The sequence below is a fragment of the Phalacrocorax aristotelis genome, chromosome 3, assembly GCF_949628215.1.
Source record: "Phalacrocorax aristotelis chromosome 3, bGulAri2.1, whole genome shotgun sequence".
NCBI lineage: Eukaryota > Metazoa > Chordata > Aves > Suliformes > Phalacrocoracidae > Phalacrocorax > Phalacrocorax aristotelis.
In genome coordinates, this window is record NC_134278.1 from 91,748,614 (window position 1) to 91,770,159 (window position 21,546).

The 21,546-nt window shown below is 44.3% G+C and overlaps 1 protein-coding gene across 1 annotated transcript in view; it reads right to left on the minus strand.

Annotated features, from left to right (window-relative positions):
- Window positions 1–21,546, minus strand: part of LOC142055648 (syntabulin-like) — a 76,125-nt gene that overhangs the window by 11,388 nt on the left and 43,191 nt on the right. The window contains 6 exon segments of the mRNA XM_075089764.1: window positions 3,241–3,531; window positions 3,534–3,591; window positions 3,593–4,241; window positions 5,465–5,614; window positions 6,608–6,811; window positions 9,481–9,580. Coding sequence (XP_074945865.1) covers window positions 3,241–3,531; window positions 3,534–3,591; window positions 3,593–4,241; window positions 5,465–5,614; window positions 6,608–6,811; window positions 9,481–9,580 — 1,452 coding nt within the window.

A 21,546-nucleotide genomic window follows, 5' to 3' on the forward strand; every position in this document is an offset into this window, starting at 1 on the left:
GTGCCTGTGCCTCGGTGTTTTCAGCAGCTGAGAGGCATGTTGGGTACCTCTTCAGCTGAATATTAAAGAAAGGCTTCTTTGAGCCTGGATTAGAAAGAGAAATGCATAATGGGATTATCAATAGGTGTTGCTTCAACCAGGGAAGGAGCCGCCTTGGTTCCTGTGCTACCCTGTAAGCATGAATTCAAGCAGCCACCTGCTACCTGACCCTTAACCTATGCCCTGCTTGTCCTCCCCACCTGCACACTTTGAGGCAAGACTTCAATTCTTGCCTCAGTATGGTATGAACAATTTCTCAACTCAGAAAAAGGAGGAGGTTTTATTGAACTCTTTGGAGGCTAATGGTCCTCCCCTAGCTGCTCCATACAGCAGCAGCAGGATCCAGGTGAATCATGACTAAGAGTAAAGCCAAATAGTAGATGGGGAAAAATCAAGATGGTACATTTGTCACAACAACTGGGATAGCCTCTGTGGATCGGGGAGCAAAGGCCAGTCCCACAAAGTCTGGGACTGGAGCATTTATCGTGGTACTTCAGGCCTCTTCTTACAAAGGGTACCTTGAGCTGTCTACATGTTTGCAGGATGGAGGAGGAAAGGTGGCAGCTTGGAAGCGAGCTGTATTTCAGGTAGAGATCAGAGCACGGACTTCTATCAGGAATGTGACGGGAACTCTCTTGCTGAGCATAGTTAAATAACTTACGAGAGTTGAGCGGACAGAAGATTTTTAAGGGCAAGAAGCAATTTTGACGTTATTCTGGTGTTAGCGCCTTGTGTCTTAAACATGGACCACGTCCAAAACATGGTTTGAAATGAGTTCAGCCTATTGACATTTTAAATGTAAGTGTAGGTTCATACTGCTTTGTTGCCTGCTTGCTGCAAAAGACACCCACGTAGTCACAGGTGAATCTCTCTCCTAGAACTGAAGATCTAAACTAGTCCTCTAAACTATGCTCTATTTCACCACCACTCAAAGCAAAGATCACTTAAACAATAGTGGCTGTTAAAGAGAAACCCAAAATTGTGATAAAGATGGTAAAATCACATATAAAATATTGCAAGCTCTCAGCCTTGAACAGACATGCTTTGAAGTAGCAATAAGGCATGTTGTGTCATGTGTTCCAGTCCCATCCCCTCCACCCGCCAACCTATTAATTTTGGCCCTTGTGCCCAGGTACTTAAAAGAAAAGCTTTTGAAAGTGACTTTGCAGCAACTATGTATTGCAGTAGTGTCATAAGGCAAGTCAAGTGGCCTGCAGGAACCCAACAAGGTAGGTGAGCGTGGAAGAGGAAGTTGCTGGCAGAGGAAGCAAGGCGCTCTCGTGTTCTCATCTTTGTGAACTCTTGGAGCCTGTGTTACATCAACATGCCTGTTTGATTCCTCTTCCTTAGTGAAATGCTTAATGAACACTAGGGAATCTGTTGCAAACACAAGTAATTCAGAACCCAGGCATTACAAGGATGCAAAACGTCTCTGAATTGCCTCTGTAAGCATTGGTGCACGTCACCCTCTTGAGTGTTGCAAATGCTCCCCACATGCTGGCCAACTATTCCTCCTTCCTTGTGGCTAATAACTCCATTCTTCCCCAAAGCGGCAGGGCAGTGCATGGCGTTGTCTGGCTTCACTAGGCTTCTTCTGCTCTGGGTTGCACAGAGAAATATTACACTTGCTTTGCTGGAAGCCAGTGAGGTTTAACCGGCCAGAGGTGTTGTTGAAAGGTTGGTTGGGTGGAGGCAGGCAAACACCGCTATGTCGCCTGTTGGTTAGCATTGCCCTCCTCTGAACTATGCACGGATTTCAAGTTTTGGACAGGAAGAATTTCTGGTTTGATGGTCACAGTGGCATCTCAGCGGGCACACTGAGACTGCATGGCTCTCAGATTAATTAAACAAGGTATTCTGGACTTCTGTTAAATGCCGGGAAGACTGACACTCTCCTGGCAGCACAGAAATGAGCAGTTACAAGCTTCTGGAAGATTGCATTGAATTAAAGATTAGGCACTTGCATTTGTTAACTCAGCATGGGTGCAGTCATGCAGGTGGCATGTGTGTCCACCGACCAACTGGAGCCTTTTTCTCTGCCTGAGTGCTTATGCTTGGAGCTGTAATGAAGTTTTTCTCAGCAGAATTCTCTTCTTTGGGTCCTGATGGTTCCTTATGCCCTGATACAGTGCCTCTGCCAGCTCTGCCTGTGCCCAATAGCTCAGCTGAGACCGGCTATTTTATATGGCTTTGCTACAATAAAACACTCACACATTTACCATTTCTAACAGGCTTCATTGAACTTGTGATTATAAAGGTAATTTACAATGAAAGAATTAAATAAACAATAAGCTAAAGCACAATACATTTCAAAGGGCTCATATGACTACAACATTCCAACACATTAAAACTTTAAAACAACATTAACACTCAAATTGTACCTACACCTATACTTATCTTTCTAACACGTTTCAAGACTCTCAACAAAGTACCTTTTTGGTTACAGTCCCTGTAAACACACAAGACCAGTGAAACACTCAAGCAATTGTACAACTGAGAAGAACACTACACAAGACAGGAACAAACAATGTGCTGGAAACTGCCTGGGGAATAGGGGGTTTACCTCTAAATTGAACTGACTCTTTGGACAACGAATGGATAACACTAGCATGCTCTCTGGAATACATGTGTGACATCCTTAGCGGGAACAAGCCTCCGTGTCACTCAACACTGTAATTTCACAAAAGTTTTAGGTTAGTGCTGCCTAAAGAAATAGCCCACCTTTCTCTGGCCGTTTGCTCCCGTGCACGTCTCACGCTACTCTTGAGCCAGTGCAAAGTGCTGGTATATTTGCCCAGTGAAGCAGCCAGGGAAACTCATTGAGCTTAACAAACAACAAATTAACATTCAGCAACCAAACATGAAAGAGAACTCACTGTATTCTCCTTGATCTCCCTGGTCATGTTCACTGTGCAGATATGTTGGCACCAGAAAGACACCAGCGCGGTGGGGTGGGGGGGTGGGGAACATGGTGACTGGGAGCAGGAGGACTATTTCTGTAGGCAGCAGTACTCTCAAAAAACACCAGTTACAAACATCCTGTAGAAAGGCTTTACCTTTTCCATTCTGAAACAAGTAACATGTTTTCAAACCGATTTATAGGGCAAATCAAATAGTCAAGAGCAAAACGGTGGACTAGGACAGAACTGCAAAACAATGGTCTAGTACTGTAAATGAGATCTGTTCCTGCTCCATGAGTACTGAAAGGCCGCATGATAGTTGGTACAACAGGGGCTGCTACAGCCAGATCGCTGGCGAGTCTGCTGCTCCAGTATCTCTTCTTTATTCCTGTCTGAGAAACAGTATTGACGTACCCAAAGACTTCATCATCATGAGGTTCTGTAAAATCAAGTTCTTCCACAAAATGGTTTTCATTAACTCCGTGCTCCACCTTCCTGCATGGAGGTGTCACAGGAGACAAAAGGATGGTCGAGTTTGGCTCACCTGGAGTTAAGTCCGCTACGATACCAGAATCACTGAGGCTTTCAAGAGAAATTGACCCAATTCCTTCAGTGAAGAAGGCGGGCTTAGAGGACAGGCATCTTGAGCTCTGAGCTCTGAACATGTTTTGAATGAACTGCTCCCCTTCTAGGCTATATGGCACCACATCAGTGTGGATGGTCTGCTCCACCATCATGTTTCTGACTTTCTCCTCCTCCTCCCAGGAAAAAGTTAGTTTTTCATCCAGAACATTTTCAAGCATCTCTTGATTCACAGTAGAATTGGAGGGAGCTGGCTCACTCGACTCAGGGGTTGTGGTGGTCAAACTCTCTTCAAATAAATCAGTCCCGTTAGCTGTGTCCTCATGAAGAAACAGCCCACTATCTGCCAGCTCCTCCAGAGCTTGGTCCTCTGTGGTGGGGCTGTCTGGCATCGTAGTACACAACGGCTTCCCCTCAGAGTCACACGTGTACTCCGGGCGCTGCTCATCTCTCACAGAGCTGTTCAGGGCCATCTCCATGCTCGACACCAAAGATTCCAGTTTCTTGTTTTCAATGCTTATTTCTAGGAAGTATTTCTGAAATTTTTTGTCTTTCTCAGCCAAGCTGTTCTTCATGCTCTCAATAACTTGCTTGAGTTCTTTAATTTCCCTCCTTGCTTCCAAGAGGCTCAGCTCCATCTCCACATGATTACACTCGTCTTCGATCCAGTCTTCCTTCATACGTTCCACCTGAGCTTTGAGCTTTTCGATTTCTCTTTCCCTGGAGCAAAATAAAAATATCGTAACACTTCTGGTGACTGCCTAGTTAAAGAGTCAACGTGAGGCTCCACCTCACTGGGGTGGCTATGCTGCAAAGATGCTCCAAGGAAGAAGCAAATTCCTCCATGCATCATTTGCTGCCACCTCTGGGAGAACTGGCAGAGATGTCAGCTGGCTGCCAAGACACACTGGCTGATTCCTAGCTGGAGTCACCAACCTTGCCACACAGCCAGCAGCCTTGTGGGCTATGCTGTGATCCTGGACACTTTGAGGTGAAAGTGGTGGCCTCTGGGTTAGGTCCAACCAGTACAGCGCTTAACATCTCATCTACTGCCTCACCCTGGAGGAAATGACAAACAGCTGCCTGGATGTGTCCCCTGTGCCTGCCAGCAGCTCGTCACGTATAGCCAGAGCCAACAGTGGCCTCAGACAGCAGGATGGCTCAGGGCTGCAGGCACCTGGCTTGCTTTGCACCCGGCTTGCTTTGCACCCCCCCAGCCCAGCATGGATCCAGAGGCTTCTGCCTTCACTTGCAAGCAAGTGGGGAGAAGGGCCCCCTGCGTGAGATCCAGCCCTCACAGGTACAGATGTTGGGCCACCCAAAGCAGGACCAAGGGGTCCCTGGGACTCTACCTTGGGGCTCCATTCAAACAACCCGTTGTGCCCGCTTGGGTTGTGTGTGCTGGAAAGCCAGTTCTCAGAGCACAGCTTTAGTAAAAGAGAGAACATCTGTTGCTGTGTAATGTACATTGTTGCTTCTTCGCTTAGCATCCATACAAAGTGCTATTGCAAAAAAGTCCATATCTAAGCAACAAAACCACAAGCGGGCACACTAGCTTGTGTCAGAGCTTTTCTTTCATTAGGGGAAAAGGGGGACATTTTTGGTCGTATTTTCTGAGTGAGGTGGAACTTTTTTTATGTATAAAAGGTCTCAGTGCTAAAGTAGGCTGGTGAAGAACTATCCTTTGAAAGTCTTCTATCGGGAAAGTTCAAAAAAAGGGAAAAAGAGACAGCCATATTTGTAACAAAAGTGCACGGTACATATTCACTGAGCACACAATGAAACCTTAAATACCTGAAAACAACCTAATCAGCCCGATCATATTTCAAATCTCTTAATGAAAACTTTACATGGTCAAGAAAAGAGTACAAATGATCAGGACTCCCATCCCTTAATGCTCCTGAATAAATCTTGTCCAGTCTTATTTCTGAAGTGAAATATACCTTTCTGTAACTTTGCACTCGGATTCCTTCAGCTTTTTTTTCAAATGCCGTATTGTAACTTCTTTCTGCTGCAGAGGAGTCAAATACCGCTCCGGATTTTCTGGCTTAGTGCTGCAATTGTGACCACAAGAAATAGATTTCCCTGATCGCCTGAAAAGAAAAAAACCATCACACCATCACATAACATCACTCCTACAGTTCTTCAGTCCTGGCAAAAAGGAACACATCCCATAGACTGATATGGCGCTTGACTCATTTTGGGCTCCTCAGTGTCCACACAAGTGACTCCCTCTGGCAAACCAAAGTACTTGAGAAAATGGCTGATTTGTGGCTATAGTACAAAATTTACTATTTATCATACTTGTTTTCAGTGCCATTACCTCAAATGAGACATTTAACTTTAAAACACCTAGCCATCTCCTCACCCAAAACGGTGCCCAAGAGCAGGCAGCTGGGCCATTGGCAAGGGCACCCAGCTGCAGACACAGCCAGGTAAGGAAGCGTACAGACTGAGTTCAGCTCCACATGTGAGTTAAGAAGCTGAGCACCCTGAAACCTACATTAATCCTGTCTAGCTTTAGGTGTGTATCTGACATGCTTGGCTGTTGAGTTGCCTGGGGTGGGAGGAAAGAGAGAGAAAGGGAGGGAGAGAAACAACAATTTCTTCTCTGCAATACGTGTTGCACGCTCCCGCAGGTATTAGTTTTCTTCCCTGTAGAGGAAACTGCACGCAGAGGTACCTAAGGCCGGGCAGGGTGAATTTTCACCCGAGCATACAATATTTTCTATACAACCCCACCCAACTCTCTCCAAAGTTGAAAGGACCTTTCTGTGAAAGAACCAGGAAAGCCACATGAGAACTGACAGCATAAAACCACGGAAAGGAGCCTGCCTTGGAGTGAAAACCAGCTACAAAGCGCTTTGACTAAAAGTAACCTTGAATTTTACAGTACTGAAACAGTCAAACTTTTACATGGGATAGAGCACACTGTTGATTGTCGAGCCACCAATATGAAGAGTCACACCCATGCTGAGGAGCAACACGACCCCTTTGGCAAGCCAGACAACCAGCTGATGCCGCATTTGCGTGCAGAGAAGGTAAGTCAGTGTGCTGAACACCAGGATGCTGAAATAAAGACTTGCCTCGTCACTTGGCTGCTGTCACTTCCTTTGTTTGAGCCTGAGTTGCTTCTGCTGGCTAAAGAAGCCCCATAATTCTGACGGGTGTTCGCAGGACTCAGCTGGTTTTTGCTCAGTGTTGACAAAGGGACCTTTTCACGGGAAGCAGGTGGGCTGGGTCTGGACTTGTTGGATAAGGATCCATTATTCTGACCATGAAGGCCACAACTGGAGGAGAACCAACATGGTTAAAGCATACTGGATTATCTTTATCACACAACTCATTATGTGTCTTATTTCACGCACAAAGTTGTCTACACACTAAAACAGGTAGATAACTGTGAGTGGCCGGGAAGAAAGTCCTGAAGTCATCAGCCACTGCACACTCTTTCACTGACTGTGGGGCTCTCAGTCTGAATTATGTGATCTAGGGAAACGGTGGCCATTTTCACGTTTCTCTGTGGCTAGCACGGTTCCCACTGACTCCACCAGATCATCCACATTCCCTGAACCTCTGACTCCATTAAGTAATGAGAGGACTGCAGCCTGGGCTAGTGCCAAAAGAACCACGCTTCAGCCTTCCCTGGCCAGACCTGCAGAGAGATGCCTGCTCGTGGAGGTTTGCTCTAAGACTGCTTTCATGCTCCTTGGCAAGCAGCCTGAGGGATCACAGTGTGTGATGAAAACAGATTTGTTTGAGCCACTGTTCCTTTCTCTCTTTGGCATAGAGGGTGCTTCAGCTGCCACTGTCAACTATTCATAGAATCATAGAAGAGAACCATAGAATCATTAAGGTTGGAAAAGACCCCTAGGATCATCAAGTCCAACTGTCAACCCAACATCACCAAGTCTCCTAAACCATGCCCTGAGGTGCCACATCTACACATCTTTTAAGTACCTCCAGGAATGGCGACTCTACCACCTCCCTGGGCAGCCTGTTCCAATGCCTGACCATTCATTTGCTTAGATATAGTTCAAACCCTACTGTGAGCAGGCTGAAATAGTATTAAAATAGACAAAGAAAACCACAGATTTTTTTCTTCCTTCCTTCCTTCCTTCCTTCCTTCCTTCCTTCCTTCCTTCCAGTTTCCCTCATACGTATCTACCTTTCTTTTCCCACTCTTTATTAAATAACCTGACTGTCGACTGTGGGCTTGAAAGCAACTGGTATCTGTGCTGCTGGCAACTGCCAAAGGACTGAGGTGCTCTGAGCACAGCTTCCCAAGGTGGGTTCCTCGCTTGCTCACTTGGTTTGTCTTCCTGCACTGCTACACTGCTACCTACATCCTCTCATGGAATTGGTTCTTCTAAACTGTAATGAACGGGCTGGTTTCAGAAAAGAAGAAGGCAAATCCAGCCAACCAAAGAGGCTTGAACATAAAAATTTAAATACCACAGCACTATGAAGCAAGAACTCTCCTCAAGATTCCCTAACTTGGTTTCGTCCCTCCTCTGAAAATGGAACAGTTTATAAGGAAGGTGGCTGCTGCAAACCTTCATCACACTGCTGTGGTTTGGGTGATTTTATAATTATTTTACAATGAAGTGCTGGACTGTGGTTTGTGACAACACTGAGATTTTTCAGAGGAAGTTGAGTCAAACAGTTAAAAGAGAACATATCGCAAAGGAGACCTCTCCTTCCACTTCGTACAGTACAGCATCAACTCTTGGGTGAGGCAGAATTCACATAGACTGTGCGTAACGCAGCAATGCAATTGAAGGAGCATTATTACAGAGGCCTTCTGTCTAATTAAGTGGGTCAGGATGCTCTAATTTAAAGTTACATTTAAATGCACAGAAATACATGCAATGATACAGAATCTTACTGCAAGTAAGGTGATTTTAGGGCTTCATATTATACTTAGTATTTTTCACACACACACACACACACACACACCCCTGTCCAGTACCTTTACTGGTTAGATTTAATCTAGAGAGTGCTTAGGTAATGTTTATTTTTCTAACAGTCTCATGACACAGATAGGAAACTGCTCATTAAGCATCATTCTGCCGATCTCTGTGCACTGGGGCACACTCCGACCTCAGAGACATCTGTGTGACTTAAGCATAGAGGTATCCCACTGCCAGTCCCGGCCTGGCCTACCTGCCAGCACTTCCACAAAGGGCAGGAAACCCGTCCTGTCAATCTGAACTCTTTGCACCTACTCCAACAAATGTAACCAGCAGGGATTTTGTGGGTGGAGCACAATGTGCGCTGCTCCACCCAAATGTCCTCACCCTTGCATTCACAAGCTCTCTGGATTTGCACTTCACAAATGATAGGGAGAAATCTTACAGAAATCTTTCTTGAAAGATTTGTTTAGATAGATAACTGATCTATATATTTTTTTTTTTATTTGCGTATAGTTTTAGTCACAGAAAGGTTGGGCAAGGGTGTTGAATACAAAAGCATCAAAGGCAATATTGTCTACTTCTTCCTACAAAAAATAAGGTCATGACCTGGAAAGGGACATGCCAAGCTGACAGTTTATTACAAAGAGAAAACAGTGATAAGACCAAAAGGTTAAGGTTAACTTCTTAGAGGTACTGCTGTTAAGCAACATATACCCAGTTGTCTCCTCCTCCACTCCAGCTGAAGTCTTTTCTGTCTTACCTGAGGGTATCTCCCATACTTGTTATGAACAAACAACAAAAAAATACCTGTCGGCTGATCTGGCCTACTGACATGTTTTGGTCTCAAAAAATATAGCTTTTTTTTCCCCTTTCTCATATTACAGTTCTCATCAGTGTAAGTGCTGCCCAAGAGCATAGTGTTAGCCAAATTGTTTCAAAACTCACACTAGTGGTATTTTATGTATTAGCTGCAAGGCCTTACATAGTAGTCTCTCTCTGCACTAGCAACTCTCTCACTCTTCAGGAAAAATTGCTTTGCTTACTTGTGAGAAAAAGACCTTTTGCTTCCAGCAGCCGACACACGGGCTTCAGGCACTGAGGTACAGCCTGTGTTGCTTGAAGAGCTAAAATTGGTTTTAACCCCTGGAAAAGAAAAGGGACGAGTAAAAACACAGTGGAAATCATAAGTCAAAGGCTGTTTTAAAAATCACAATGAACAACAGGCATCATCCCTTTGCCCATCCTGTGTGAATTTTAGCAGTTGCGTGAATTTTCCAACATCCCTGATGTCAAGCACGTGATTTGTTCTGGATTTGCAACATTTCTTCAGAAGTGGCACTTAAACAAGAGCAGAGAAAAACCATTTGGACACAAACCCCTCACACTAAAGAAGCCCTTTTAGGACACGGCTAGGAACATTTGTTGTGACAACCTGATTGCTTTCTTACAGCCGTCAATACAAGAATCAGGCTGCTCACACGGCTCCTGCAGCAGCACACAACTGTAACTGTAGATTTCGCTTGCTTTAAACCATATGGAAACACTACGCGCTGGGGGAAAAGCCGCTTCCATTTTGGTTTCTGAGACGATGTACACATACATGCATATGTACATATAAATGTGTATAGGCTAATAGGGTATATGTGTCTGCGTATGTACACACATATGCAGGTTCTCGTGGCACACAGAAGGACAGTAAAGCAGTTCTAATAGCCTTAAATCAATCCAATAATCACGCGTGGCTCTCAAGTGCTTCTGGGGTGTTAAGCCATCTACCTGATTTCTGACTTTCTATGGATCACAGCTTTTATTTCCCAAGCCCTGGCATGTACAGGGAAAACCGCTTTCATTTTGCTACAAACAGTAGTAGGTAGAGCTACTAAGAAAGTCTTATCACCTGGAAAAATACCCACCCTAAAGTTAGGATCTTTTTCAGTCTGTCACTCAAATGGCAGATGTCCAAAACCATATCTGGGCCTTACACTGCAAAGCCACAATATTGTACGATGACTTTAATCTGAGGGAATGGAAATAACTTTCCAACATCCTTTAAACAGCTGGTCGGGGCGAGCATCTCTCACCTGAGAATTTCTGGGCGCCATCTCACGCACAGACACCCCCAGCCAGCAGCTGCAGACTTACCATGAACCCCATTTTTGCTATATTTTCCATGATGCATCTGCAGATACCATCATCCCCCACTGGGGTGGATAAACCTTCAGCTGCGCAGTCTTTCTTAAATCCTTTGCAGAACTGATGGTGATGTGCACGGCTTGTACCCCAGTTGACTAGGTTTGTCACTGTGACAATGTGATTGCGAAAGCTCACACCTAAGCAGCATTAACCATGAAAGAGGCTGCCATTTCTCAAAAACCATTTCTTTTGTCTGAACTGGCTATAACACTTGTTTTGCCCTGATCTGAGACTCCCCTGACTAAGAGGATTGTCTTTACCCACCATTTCCCACAAAGGATACCACATATTGAATCATCAGCTTAAGCGGTATCTCAGTTGAAATTCATTCATACATATATTTCCATGCTGCAGCCACTCAGTGTCACAGTGCTGGCAGGCAAGACAACTTGGCACTATGCTCTGACGGAAACGCTCATGCCACGCGTAGTGGCATCCAACACTGAGAGGCCCGTCACTCTGGCCCCAGCCCACCTTGCAGCAGGCTACAAGCAGCAGCACACCCACTCCCTAGGAGCAGAGCTGTGCACCGCTCTGTGCAACGGGAAGAACAACACAGTGACGGCCAACAAAGTACTGCAACGTTTTCCAGGATTGCTTCTTGCCTGCAAGACACTGGAGTGAAATAGTGCAGTATCAAGTGCTGTCCCTGCACTTTATTGCTCAGTGGGCAACGGCACTGAGCTAAGAGAGTGCTGCAAACAGCATCATGCTTTCTGCACTGCCTTTTAGCCTCCTTGCTGCCCTGACAGCACCACTACAGTCACCTAGCTCTAGCTGACATGGAGGGGAGAGGGGAGCCTGCAACCCCACGACTGCATGCTGTGCTGCCCATGACGAGGAGTGCAGGCAGTGCCAGCTGGCACAACCCAGGCAGAGGCAGAAAAGGCAGTGACGGTACGTCAGACGTGTGTGCACATCTGCCCCATGGGTTGGAGGACCACTGCTTAGGGAGCTAACACCGTCCTACCACAGCACTGCAATTGGCTGGGCAAGGTAGAACAGCTTAGGTATACTTGGTCTGCCAGGACAGTATGCAACCGCATCACATACGTACGTATGTATATGGAGCCAGTATATACATTTCTTACACAGGTCCACACAATAACCATACATGCATGCCTGGAGTATAGCATCCCAGTCTGCTATTTATAGCCATTAGAGATGGTTGGATACCTTGTGGCATGGTCTTCTGGCCTCAAAAGTCAAATTTTGCTTGCACTTGAGCATGTAATATTTTTCCTTCTATAAGAATAAAGCTCAAACTTTCCTGCGTGCATTTGATTGTCCATGTGCTATCTAAATGGTAAGGTTACAACATAGAAAAAAGGAAGAAGTGTCAGTAATACCTGTGACAGGAACACTGACAGCTGAGCAGAACTGGATTCCTAAAACTCAGGATGCATCTGAGTTTAGTAAATCTTTTAAGCTAATTTAGTCTTTTTGTGTAAGTCTTTCTTATTTGCAACTTCACCACTCTTTCATAGCTGCCAAAATATAGAAACCACAGAACTACCTATCTTCTGACTCCATAAACATGACCTCTTAATATATATCTATGTGTGTGTATATATAGATATAAAAATCATTCTTGATGCTAGGTTTGCATATAGTCACCCAGTGAATCAGCGCTGTAAATGAAACAGCGCTGACAGAGACAGCTTGTCCTCAGAGTGTAAAGCATTTCAATTTGCTGAGCTTCCGTGCCTTCAAAAGCATCCTGTTACACAGCAAAGAGACGAAAACACAAAATAATATAAGTTCACCACTCCAGTGCAGCTGTTAGAGGAATAAGTAGCATGCTGTCCCTGTAGATAGCTTTATTTAGAGACCCCAAGGGAAGAGAGGGGGCCTGACTGCATAAGAACTTCCAGCAAAGCCATTAGAAACAGCTGGAAAAGTAGAGATAATTCAGTTGTAATGCCCTTTATTGAAAGAATCTGTATTTTTAAAAGACTACGTTTAATTTATCTTAAAACTTTTAACTCACAGCTACATCTCCAGTTTCAATCTTTCACAGCGTAAGCAGTAATATTTCCAGGAAACATTAATGCTACTTCTTTTCTATTTAATACGGGGTTGTTCCTGCAAGATTGTTTTTGTACACCACAAGCAATCTAGGAAAGAAAACCAGACTGCTCACATGCACGAACAAATGTAAGAAAAAGAAGCTGCACAGAAGTGATGAAGTCTTGCTTCAGCATTTCCGGCTTTTCTTCAGATAACACCCTTTAAAAAATGACCCATGTTGAGGGCAAAGGCTGCCAGCAGGGAATGTACTCAATTCACAGTGTCAAGCTCAGCCGACAGCGTGATTTTATTCCAGTCCCTGGCCTTTGACTTACCATGCGATTTACTATTACTATACATGAGACTCTTGCCTTGCACTTTGCTATAAATTTCACATCCAACAGTAACTGCGTAAATGCAGATATAATCCTGGGAGCAAGGATCAGGACTCTCCTCCACGTAGACTGCTCTATTCTTTGTGTGACAGAGAAGCTGCTCCCACGTGCTCTGCCGCTGCCCATGTCCGACAGATACCCTCTACTACCACGAGGTCTAAAGCCATTGGAGGAAGCTGATGATGCTCTGTAGGTTGCAGTGGTTGAGAACTCTTGTGAGAGGTGTGGATTTGAACTCCTTTGGTCTAAGGAGGGCACTGAACTCAGATCTTTTCCCCGAGCTCTACTTGCTCAACTGCCACACAAAACAGGGTGGGTGGTAGCACCAGTGCTGGCCATAGTTCAAAGCAATGAAACGTGCTGGTTGCTGGCACTCACAGAGGTGGTCTGGCTCTGGTACAGAGGTTCAGAGTGAATGTGAGGCACGTGCATGGGCGCAAGCAGGGTACAAGTAGGTGGCCAAATCTGGGAGACGGGCACGCCTCTCTGGCCTCTCCTGTGGACTGGGAGAGGTGCGTTCCTGCCTGGCATGCTCTCTGCTGTGAATCTTGGATTGTAGTACCTAACCACCCCCTCTTATTTTATATGCAGTTTAGTCATCAAGCTCAGACTTGCAAGTTGTGCTCCCAGAATGACAGTGAGAACCTGAGCACAGCAATGCCTGGCATCAGCATCCCCTCCCCTATCCCACTGCGCTGGCCAAAGAAGCTATCACTTATCACTCTTGGGTGGACATCTACCTGACTGCTTGCCTGTGCTCTCTCATCAGACAGATCTGTTAATCATGTTGCAGCTGATTGCACAGCGCAGTAACAGCTGATAAATTGGCAGCTGGCAGACATGCAGTCAGAGAAGACGTGGAGCAAAACTTTCAGTGTGGGTGACCATCAACTGTTCAAACCTGCTGGGTGAGGAGACTTCCAGCTCAATACCAGGCAGAAGACTTTGGGGAAGAACTTCAACGCAGATCCTGCTTCCCTGCATTTAGAACTAAACTTGATTTTACTTGAACCCCTCAGTTCATACTGCTGGTTGTGTGATCTAAACTAATTATGTATCTTGATTTTTGCTCATCTAGGTCACCTGCTTTTCTTACTTTGGAAGAAAGTTTGTTATCAAATAATCAAAATTTATCTCATTAAGCAGTTTTCCAATCTCATCTAAATACTATAGCTTTGGTAGTGATCTGAACTGCATTCATGCAAAGTATAAGCACTGCAGATCTCAAAATAAATATGGAATGTGGCTTGTGCATGCTGTGAAACCGCAGTCAGTCAAGCTCATCTCTAAAAACAGTCACTACAAACTAATTACTGAGATTGGCTGAGAGCCATCATGTAGACTCTGCATATCACTGTATCCTGAGCCAGCATTTTTCTTCATTGTTTTTAATTCATGGATTTGCAGAGCAGCCACGAGCAGATGTTGGAACAGACAAAGAGCATTACAAGGTGGGGTTTTTTTTCCTGCTTTATATACCTTACAGAGATTCTTCGTACGGAAATTCGCCTGACCTAATTATTTTTTGTGATTCTATATGCAGTTTGAGCTCTTCTAACACCACTTTAGAACAGCTCCCAGCAATTTTCCCTTCTCATCCCGAAATGACCTTTGTTGGGGGAACACATGTTCACGGAGAAGAGAACAGTCTGGACAACTTATCTTTCTGTTCAAACCAAAAGGCTCTTTCGGTCAGAGATGGAAGGATGCTACTTTGCTACTCCAACCTCATTAGAAACATTGAGACTGGAGGTTCAAGAAATACCAATAGATGTATAACATGATACTCAACTTGTGTATGACAGTTTTGGAAAAACCTCTGTGATGTGTAAATCCACCTACGGACAAGTCTTTAATAAGGAAGCATGTGGTGTCACCTCAGGAGTTTTCTCATATGCCTGGCAGTACTACCTGGTGTGCTTGAATAGAAATGAATAGGCTGGTCAGAAGTACTTTTAGAAGCTAGAAAACATCATCTTTGGCAGGGATGACTTAACAGGACACAGAAAGGGAGTGAACTCCGTCATAGACTAGGTCAACATCCCAGCCGTCCCGTTATGTTGGCGGCAGAAGTTTAACAAAGGGTTTTCAGAGGCCTCTTCAACACTTCTCCTAAATCTGGTTCCAATGCACAAGGAGGAGAGAGGCTGGCTGGTGCACAGCAACAAACCCCGCAGGCATGCATTCACAGCAGCAAATGCTGCAGGTATGTGTCCACAGCATATATGCAAACGCATGAAATCACATACTAAACCTGATTCAGCTGAAAGCTTTTGCACAATCACCCTTAATATAAGGCACATGGTTTTCATTATAATGTGCATAAAAATTTTTAAATCAGTTTTACATGTTTTCAACAGGGAAGAGAAAACCGCACACCTTGAAATTATTACAAAAAACTAATAGAGATCAAGTGCCATCTACTGAAACGAACAGTAAAACCCTACCCAGTATATTGATAGGTTGCCTAAACTATATTTCTATAGTTATAAAGAAAGACAAGGTGGGTCTCAAAGCAATGAATGTCAAGTTACGACTGCTGTCATTTGCTTGTTTTTCCCCCCAGTAGCACTCTTAGCATTAAGGAACACTAAGGACAGACATGAAGCCTGTGCTTTTTCAGCCTATTAATCCTTGAGGGTTTGCGGTCACACCGTATTCTGCCAACTTGAGCAAAGACTCACAGCGTGCCAGGTGCCCAGACTTCGAAAGCCAACAACTTCCTATTACTTAGAGAATTTCAGAAGGGAGGAACAGACGACCTGTAATGAAATGCCTCAACATGGAAGCAAGACAAGGCTTGTAATCCAAATAAAATACAAAACAAACTCTGCAGAATTTTCATTTCCTTTAAACACAGCTTACATAACAGTACACCTAAGATACGGTATTATAAGGTACATCTACTGTTTTGTTACAACACATTAAAAGTAATATATTTCAAGCTCCTTGGGGAAGCGATGTCCACCTTGCAGCGGCTGGAGCAGGATTTATGAAAGGATGCCAGGGCCCCAGCTCCACGGGGGGAATTTTGGAAGTAGCGCTCTCCCTATCTGCCACCTCACTTGAGAAATCCCACTCTCAATCAGCAGAGTGTCTCAGCTATGTGAAACTCTTGTTTCTGGGCATGCCTAGAAGCAGGTCAGCTTTAAAAGAGCTCGGTGCCTGGCTCCTCTCCAAAGACCAGGGTGGGTGTTTCACACTACACAAAAGACATCAGGGTCCACACAAAAGCAGCCCAAGCAAAGCTCTCTTCTGCTCTCTGCTTTACTGGAGAAAGGATCCACCTGGGATTTGCAGGGCCAGATTTAGCTTTGAACTGGGAGGAGGCTGCACATCATCTCCCCATCACACCACCTGGGACACGCACTGCGTCCAGCTGTAAGAACCAGGGGAGGAGATGGGGTTCCTGTCCTCTCAGCTTATCAGGGCCTTCTCCAGCTCCTCCACAGATTCACCCAGTTTAGGGTGCCTGCACGTCTTTGTCACCCGTTGCTACATACATAGTGGAATCCAAACAGGCCTGAATTTCCCACAGCTCCCCTGCCTCCATCAGGAGACCCTGCCTAACCCCTGCACCCAACACACCTGAGAAAAGTAAGTTCTACAATCTAGAGTTTTGGGCAAAGTTGGGCAACCTCTGTCTAGTTGCTCTATCAGATGCTGGGTTTTATTTTCTTTTCATAATTGTGGTTTATTTATTGGAACAGGGACTGGGCATGCATTTCCCCCTTCTTCCAGGCTCTTCCTAATCTCGGAATCATAACGACAGGTGAGGACCAAAAGAGATTGAAGGCATCTAAAACACAGCTTCCCCAGGATTTATATAGCTAGGTACGTAAAAGCAAGCAAATGTTCAAAATGCCACCGCTATCTGCAAGGTCCTGCTTAGTTGTTTATGGCTGAGTTTCCACTGTTGAGCCCATTAACCACCAACTTCCCCAATGTCCATATACCACAGTGAAACCAAATCAGTCAGATTTGCATGGCTAAGATAAAGACGTTCCCTTAGCTTTCTATGCCTGCATACAAATACAGATGTATAAACAGAAGGAATATAGAGACATATCCACTCAATACTGATCAAAAAGGATTAAAAGATGTCACTCTAAAGCACACAAAAAAAATTTTCTGAGTGATTTGGTCACCAAAAAACAAAGTTCAGAGAGCACTGAAACTATTTCTGATTTTAATTCAAACATGGCCAGATAATGGAAAAACAGAATTTTCTACTTTCTGTCTGAAATGATGCTTTAATTTTGAAAACTGTCAAATTCCTTTCTTCTTTTAAAAAAGGGGTACAAGTCTTTTGATATTTTTATTGCTTTAATTTAACTAATTCCTAATTAAAACTAAATCCTTTCCGTTTTTTAATTTTAAAAAAATTACATTTAAAAAATAAAATTAAATAAATTGATTTAATTAAATAAATTTAAAATATAAATTTTAAAATTTAAAAATAAATTTAAAATTTATTGAATTAAATTAAGTACATTAATTAAAGCCTTAAAATATCTCTAAGCATTCTAAATATTTTAGATTGAAGATTGTCTTTGTTCAGCCTGAGAGAAAGGCTTTCTTTAATGTTTTGATTTGGTCAACAACAATGATGACAGGATTACAGGGCACTGTTTATGAAGGAAGATTAAGGGAATACAATTTGTGTATTCTAATCAGTCTGGCAACACTCTATCATGGGGAGGAGGAATACAGCTGGAAAACTGTAAAGAAAACCATTGAACAGCAACACAGGATTCTGGCTATGATGCATGTTATGTCATGAAAAATTACTTTAAATAAAAACTGATGTTTGGTGGAAGTGCTCATAGTAGAATGTAGCTGGAGGATGTTCAGAATATTTTAACCAGGGCATCAGAAAACTATTTTCAACATTGGCATAAATAATACAGATTGTAAATTACAAGCAGAGCACCAAGAAAAAAAAAAATCTCCTAAGAGAAGATTTATAATGGCCTTTCCATAGGCACAGTATTTCCTTCCGTACAGGTGAAGCGGGCTGAAAACCACGGAAAAAAGCCAGAAAGAGCAGAACATTTGCTGCAGTAGATACACAAATTGCAAAGCCTGCTCCAGCTTGACCTCACACATATTTTAAAACAGATACTTAAGAGCGTGCAGTGTGTGTAGCATCGGTTTCTCTTATTTGACTCATATTCCATAACGAATGAGCAGAAGAGAGAAAAAAAGCTTCTTAAATATAAAAAAGACTTTTTTTTTTTTTACTAAAGATCACAGCTCTTGCCATCTTCCATACCTGCCTCAACTCTGACCTCTAAACCTCAGTGCCCTTCTTACACCAGGAGCTCAGCCATCTTTTCCAGATGGAGGAGGAGCATGTCCCCACAGTCCCCAGGAGACCTGCATCTCTATCAAAAGGCATTTGGCACTAAAAGGTGAATTGGCTGGCACAGGTCTCACCTTGTCCAACAGCCCAGCAGCTGAGGCGCTCCCTGCAAAAGTCCCATATCTGCATCCCCTACTTACTCAGATTTGCAGTTGGAGCCGTGGCTTTCTCACGGACCACGCGCGAGGCTGAGCTTGAGGTTGCAGGCGTCCTGAGGCGAGAATCTCCCTTTAACAGTTGGCGTCCCACTTTCAGGAGATCTGGAGTGGTATCAGGACAATTAATGGGCCAGAGAGAGAGAGAGAGAGAGAGAGAAGAGTTATGGTGTGCCTGCTGGGTACTTGGCTTCAAACCCCCAGTACAAGAGTAACTAGATTATACAAAGTGGAAGAGCTTCCCTGGGAGCAGACTCCCTGCATCCCCTCAGCCTGCTCAGCGGCCTGCTGCTAGGGCACTCGTCTCCTTTGTGCTCAAGTCCAGCCTCCAAAAGAGGCAAACAGACCTAAGGAGAAGTTTCTTTTCCCTTTACTGAACTAAGTAACAGGCATCTCCTTTTAATGTTCTTTTCCTTTGTGAGGAAGGACATAAGCACCTAAGTGCGCAAGATTTGTGCCCGAGACCCTGAATTGTAGGTGGCCTGTGCCACCAGCCCAGAGCTGAGCAGATCATTGCTTAGGACAGATGGGATTCAGGCTTTCGCCTTTTACTTGCCCATTCCTCCTTTGTAACTTGCTGACTTCTTTTCGGGATCCTCTATTATCTCTGTGATGTCTGGGTGCCTGCTGCAGCCCGAGAGTCTTCTGAACAAAAGGAGATATATATCTTGAGGGGCCTCAGCCCAACCAAGCAACATCAACAATAATTTTTAGAAAGGGTGGATCATACAATCTGTGACATTTTTCTAGAACACTTTAATTTAACAGGAACTTGCAGATTTGGGTTCAAAAATACAAAAACACTTGAAAGCCAAAACAGTCTTTGCAGGTGCTACTTTGTTTATTCTTCTTTGAAAGAAATACGTGGCCCTTTGAATATGTTATCCACACCAATTCAACTCAATTTGTTGAAATTCAAACTCTAAATCTAAAACATATAAAAATCCTAAATAAAAAACCATAGCGCTATGCTCATAATTTTTCAAAGATGCTTTTTCAGCATCTTTTGCTCAAAATATTTGTCTTCCAATTATATTCCGTTCTTATCTCTTGGAAGTTATACAGCACTTTTTTCACTTCAGTGCAATTCAGTTAGCTTATACCCTAAAAATTCTTCACTCCTGCTAACAAAATTCACGGTGCAACAGGAGATACAGGCTGTCCATGTGCAATGCTAGGTGCCTTGGGCAGCGGTCCTCAGAAACAGGACAAACGGACAGTGCCCAAGCCTATGAGGGATGAACAGGAGAGGAAGAGGCATCTAATTAGACTTACTTGAAGATCCAAGCGTGATCTTCAAACACAAACTTTCTTCCGCAAATGAATGTCTAAGACTGGGTTTCCTTTCTGTTAAACAAAACAAAAACAAAAACAAAACAAAACAAAACAAAACAAAAAAAAAAAAAAAAAAGAAAAGAAAAAGAAAAGAGACAGAAACCGTACTTGGCTTCAGTAAAGGCTAACAGCAGAGCTGTCATAGACCTGATGAGGAGCACAGGAGATTGGGGTGGGATTCATCTGACTAAGCATGGATGTCTCTAATGTAGACACCCATGTCTGAGCCAGCCTCGGTCCCATATTTAGGCAACCGAGAGTTCGTCAATATAACCAGTGAGTTCAAGGTACTCCCTCACCCCCGAAACAGCTCCCACAACGGCCAGGAGAGAAATGGCAGATTCACCTGTTCAAGCTGTTCCACTTCTGACCAGCAATGGGACCAGTCACTGGAGCAGACAAGGGGGGCGCCCCCCCATCTGCAGCCCACAGCTCCTGAAGGTTGTCTAAGGAGACCCGTAGATTCGGTTTTCACCTCTTCTGAATCACAAATACCAAGGGATTTACCCCAGGCAGAGGAGCCCCAGCGGGATCCGCCGCCTGCGCTGGGTCCGTTGACCCAACTGGCAGGGACCGGTCAAAAACTGCCACAGGGGGGACCCAGGCGTTCCGATGCACGCGGAGGGGGCTGGGCTATGCAAATGAGGGAACCCCCCAGCAGCCGCTTCCCCCCTGCTGCCAGCCGCCAGACCTCACAGCACCAGCTGCTACAACACACCAAGCCTTCACAGGGTGACGCCTCTCTGTGCTCAACTCCGGGATGCAAGCTTCGAGGTTAGCGCGGGCTTCAGCCTGGGCACGGCATCCTCGCTCACGGAGGGCGACATGTGCGTGCTCATTTCCCTCTGAAAGAGTTAAAAATAACATTAGAAACCCTCAAGCTGACACAACAACATCTTCAACTCGTTTAAACTAGACACAGGAGATGTTTCTGTGATCCTAGTTTTTAAGAACAAAAATACATGCTTTTTTGAGCCTTCAGCCGTTTTAATGCTGACTGTACTCCAGCAGTGCTTATTGAGAATGAAATCCATGTGCAGAAAAAGTAAGGATCTCCCTTAGCTGCCTGTGTCTGGGTACCTATTGGTGCTCAGTTAATATCTGGAAGTGTCTTAGACTGGAATCATTTTTGTGTAGAAATGGAGGGCTGTGTTCCGTTAAGTAACAGGGAAGACTATATCCTGTGACCTTTTCTCTGGTGGCTTGGTATTTATGTGTAGCAGTTGAAATAAGCCCAATACGGCTTCCTGGAAACCAAAGCGTTCTGGAAGACAGTGCTGAGCAGTAGGCTACTAGTGCCTGCAAAGTTCCTGTAGTCTCTTTCTTCCCCACTCCCCAGCAGATTCTGGGCTGAGATGCACCCAAATTTTCCAGGCAGTGATCAACATAGTGGACGATAAAATGGATTTTCCTTTAAACTGGATTTTCAGTTAATTGAAGTTAGTTAGAACTTGGTTGCTTCTGCAAATTGTAGATACCTATCTGCACCTTTAGACTGTCTAAATGCCAACGAATTTATTTTTTTTCCCAACAGGAACAGTCAAGCTAAATGCTCTTTGGCTGAATAAGCAGCACTGTATAAAATGTCTCGTGTGTGAAAATGTTTTTTGTGCATTTATAATCGTGTTGAAGTAAAAGAATAGTATGAAGTCGTTC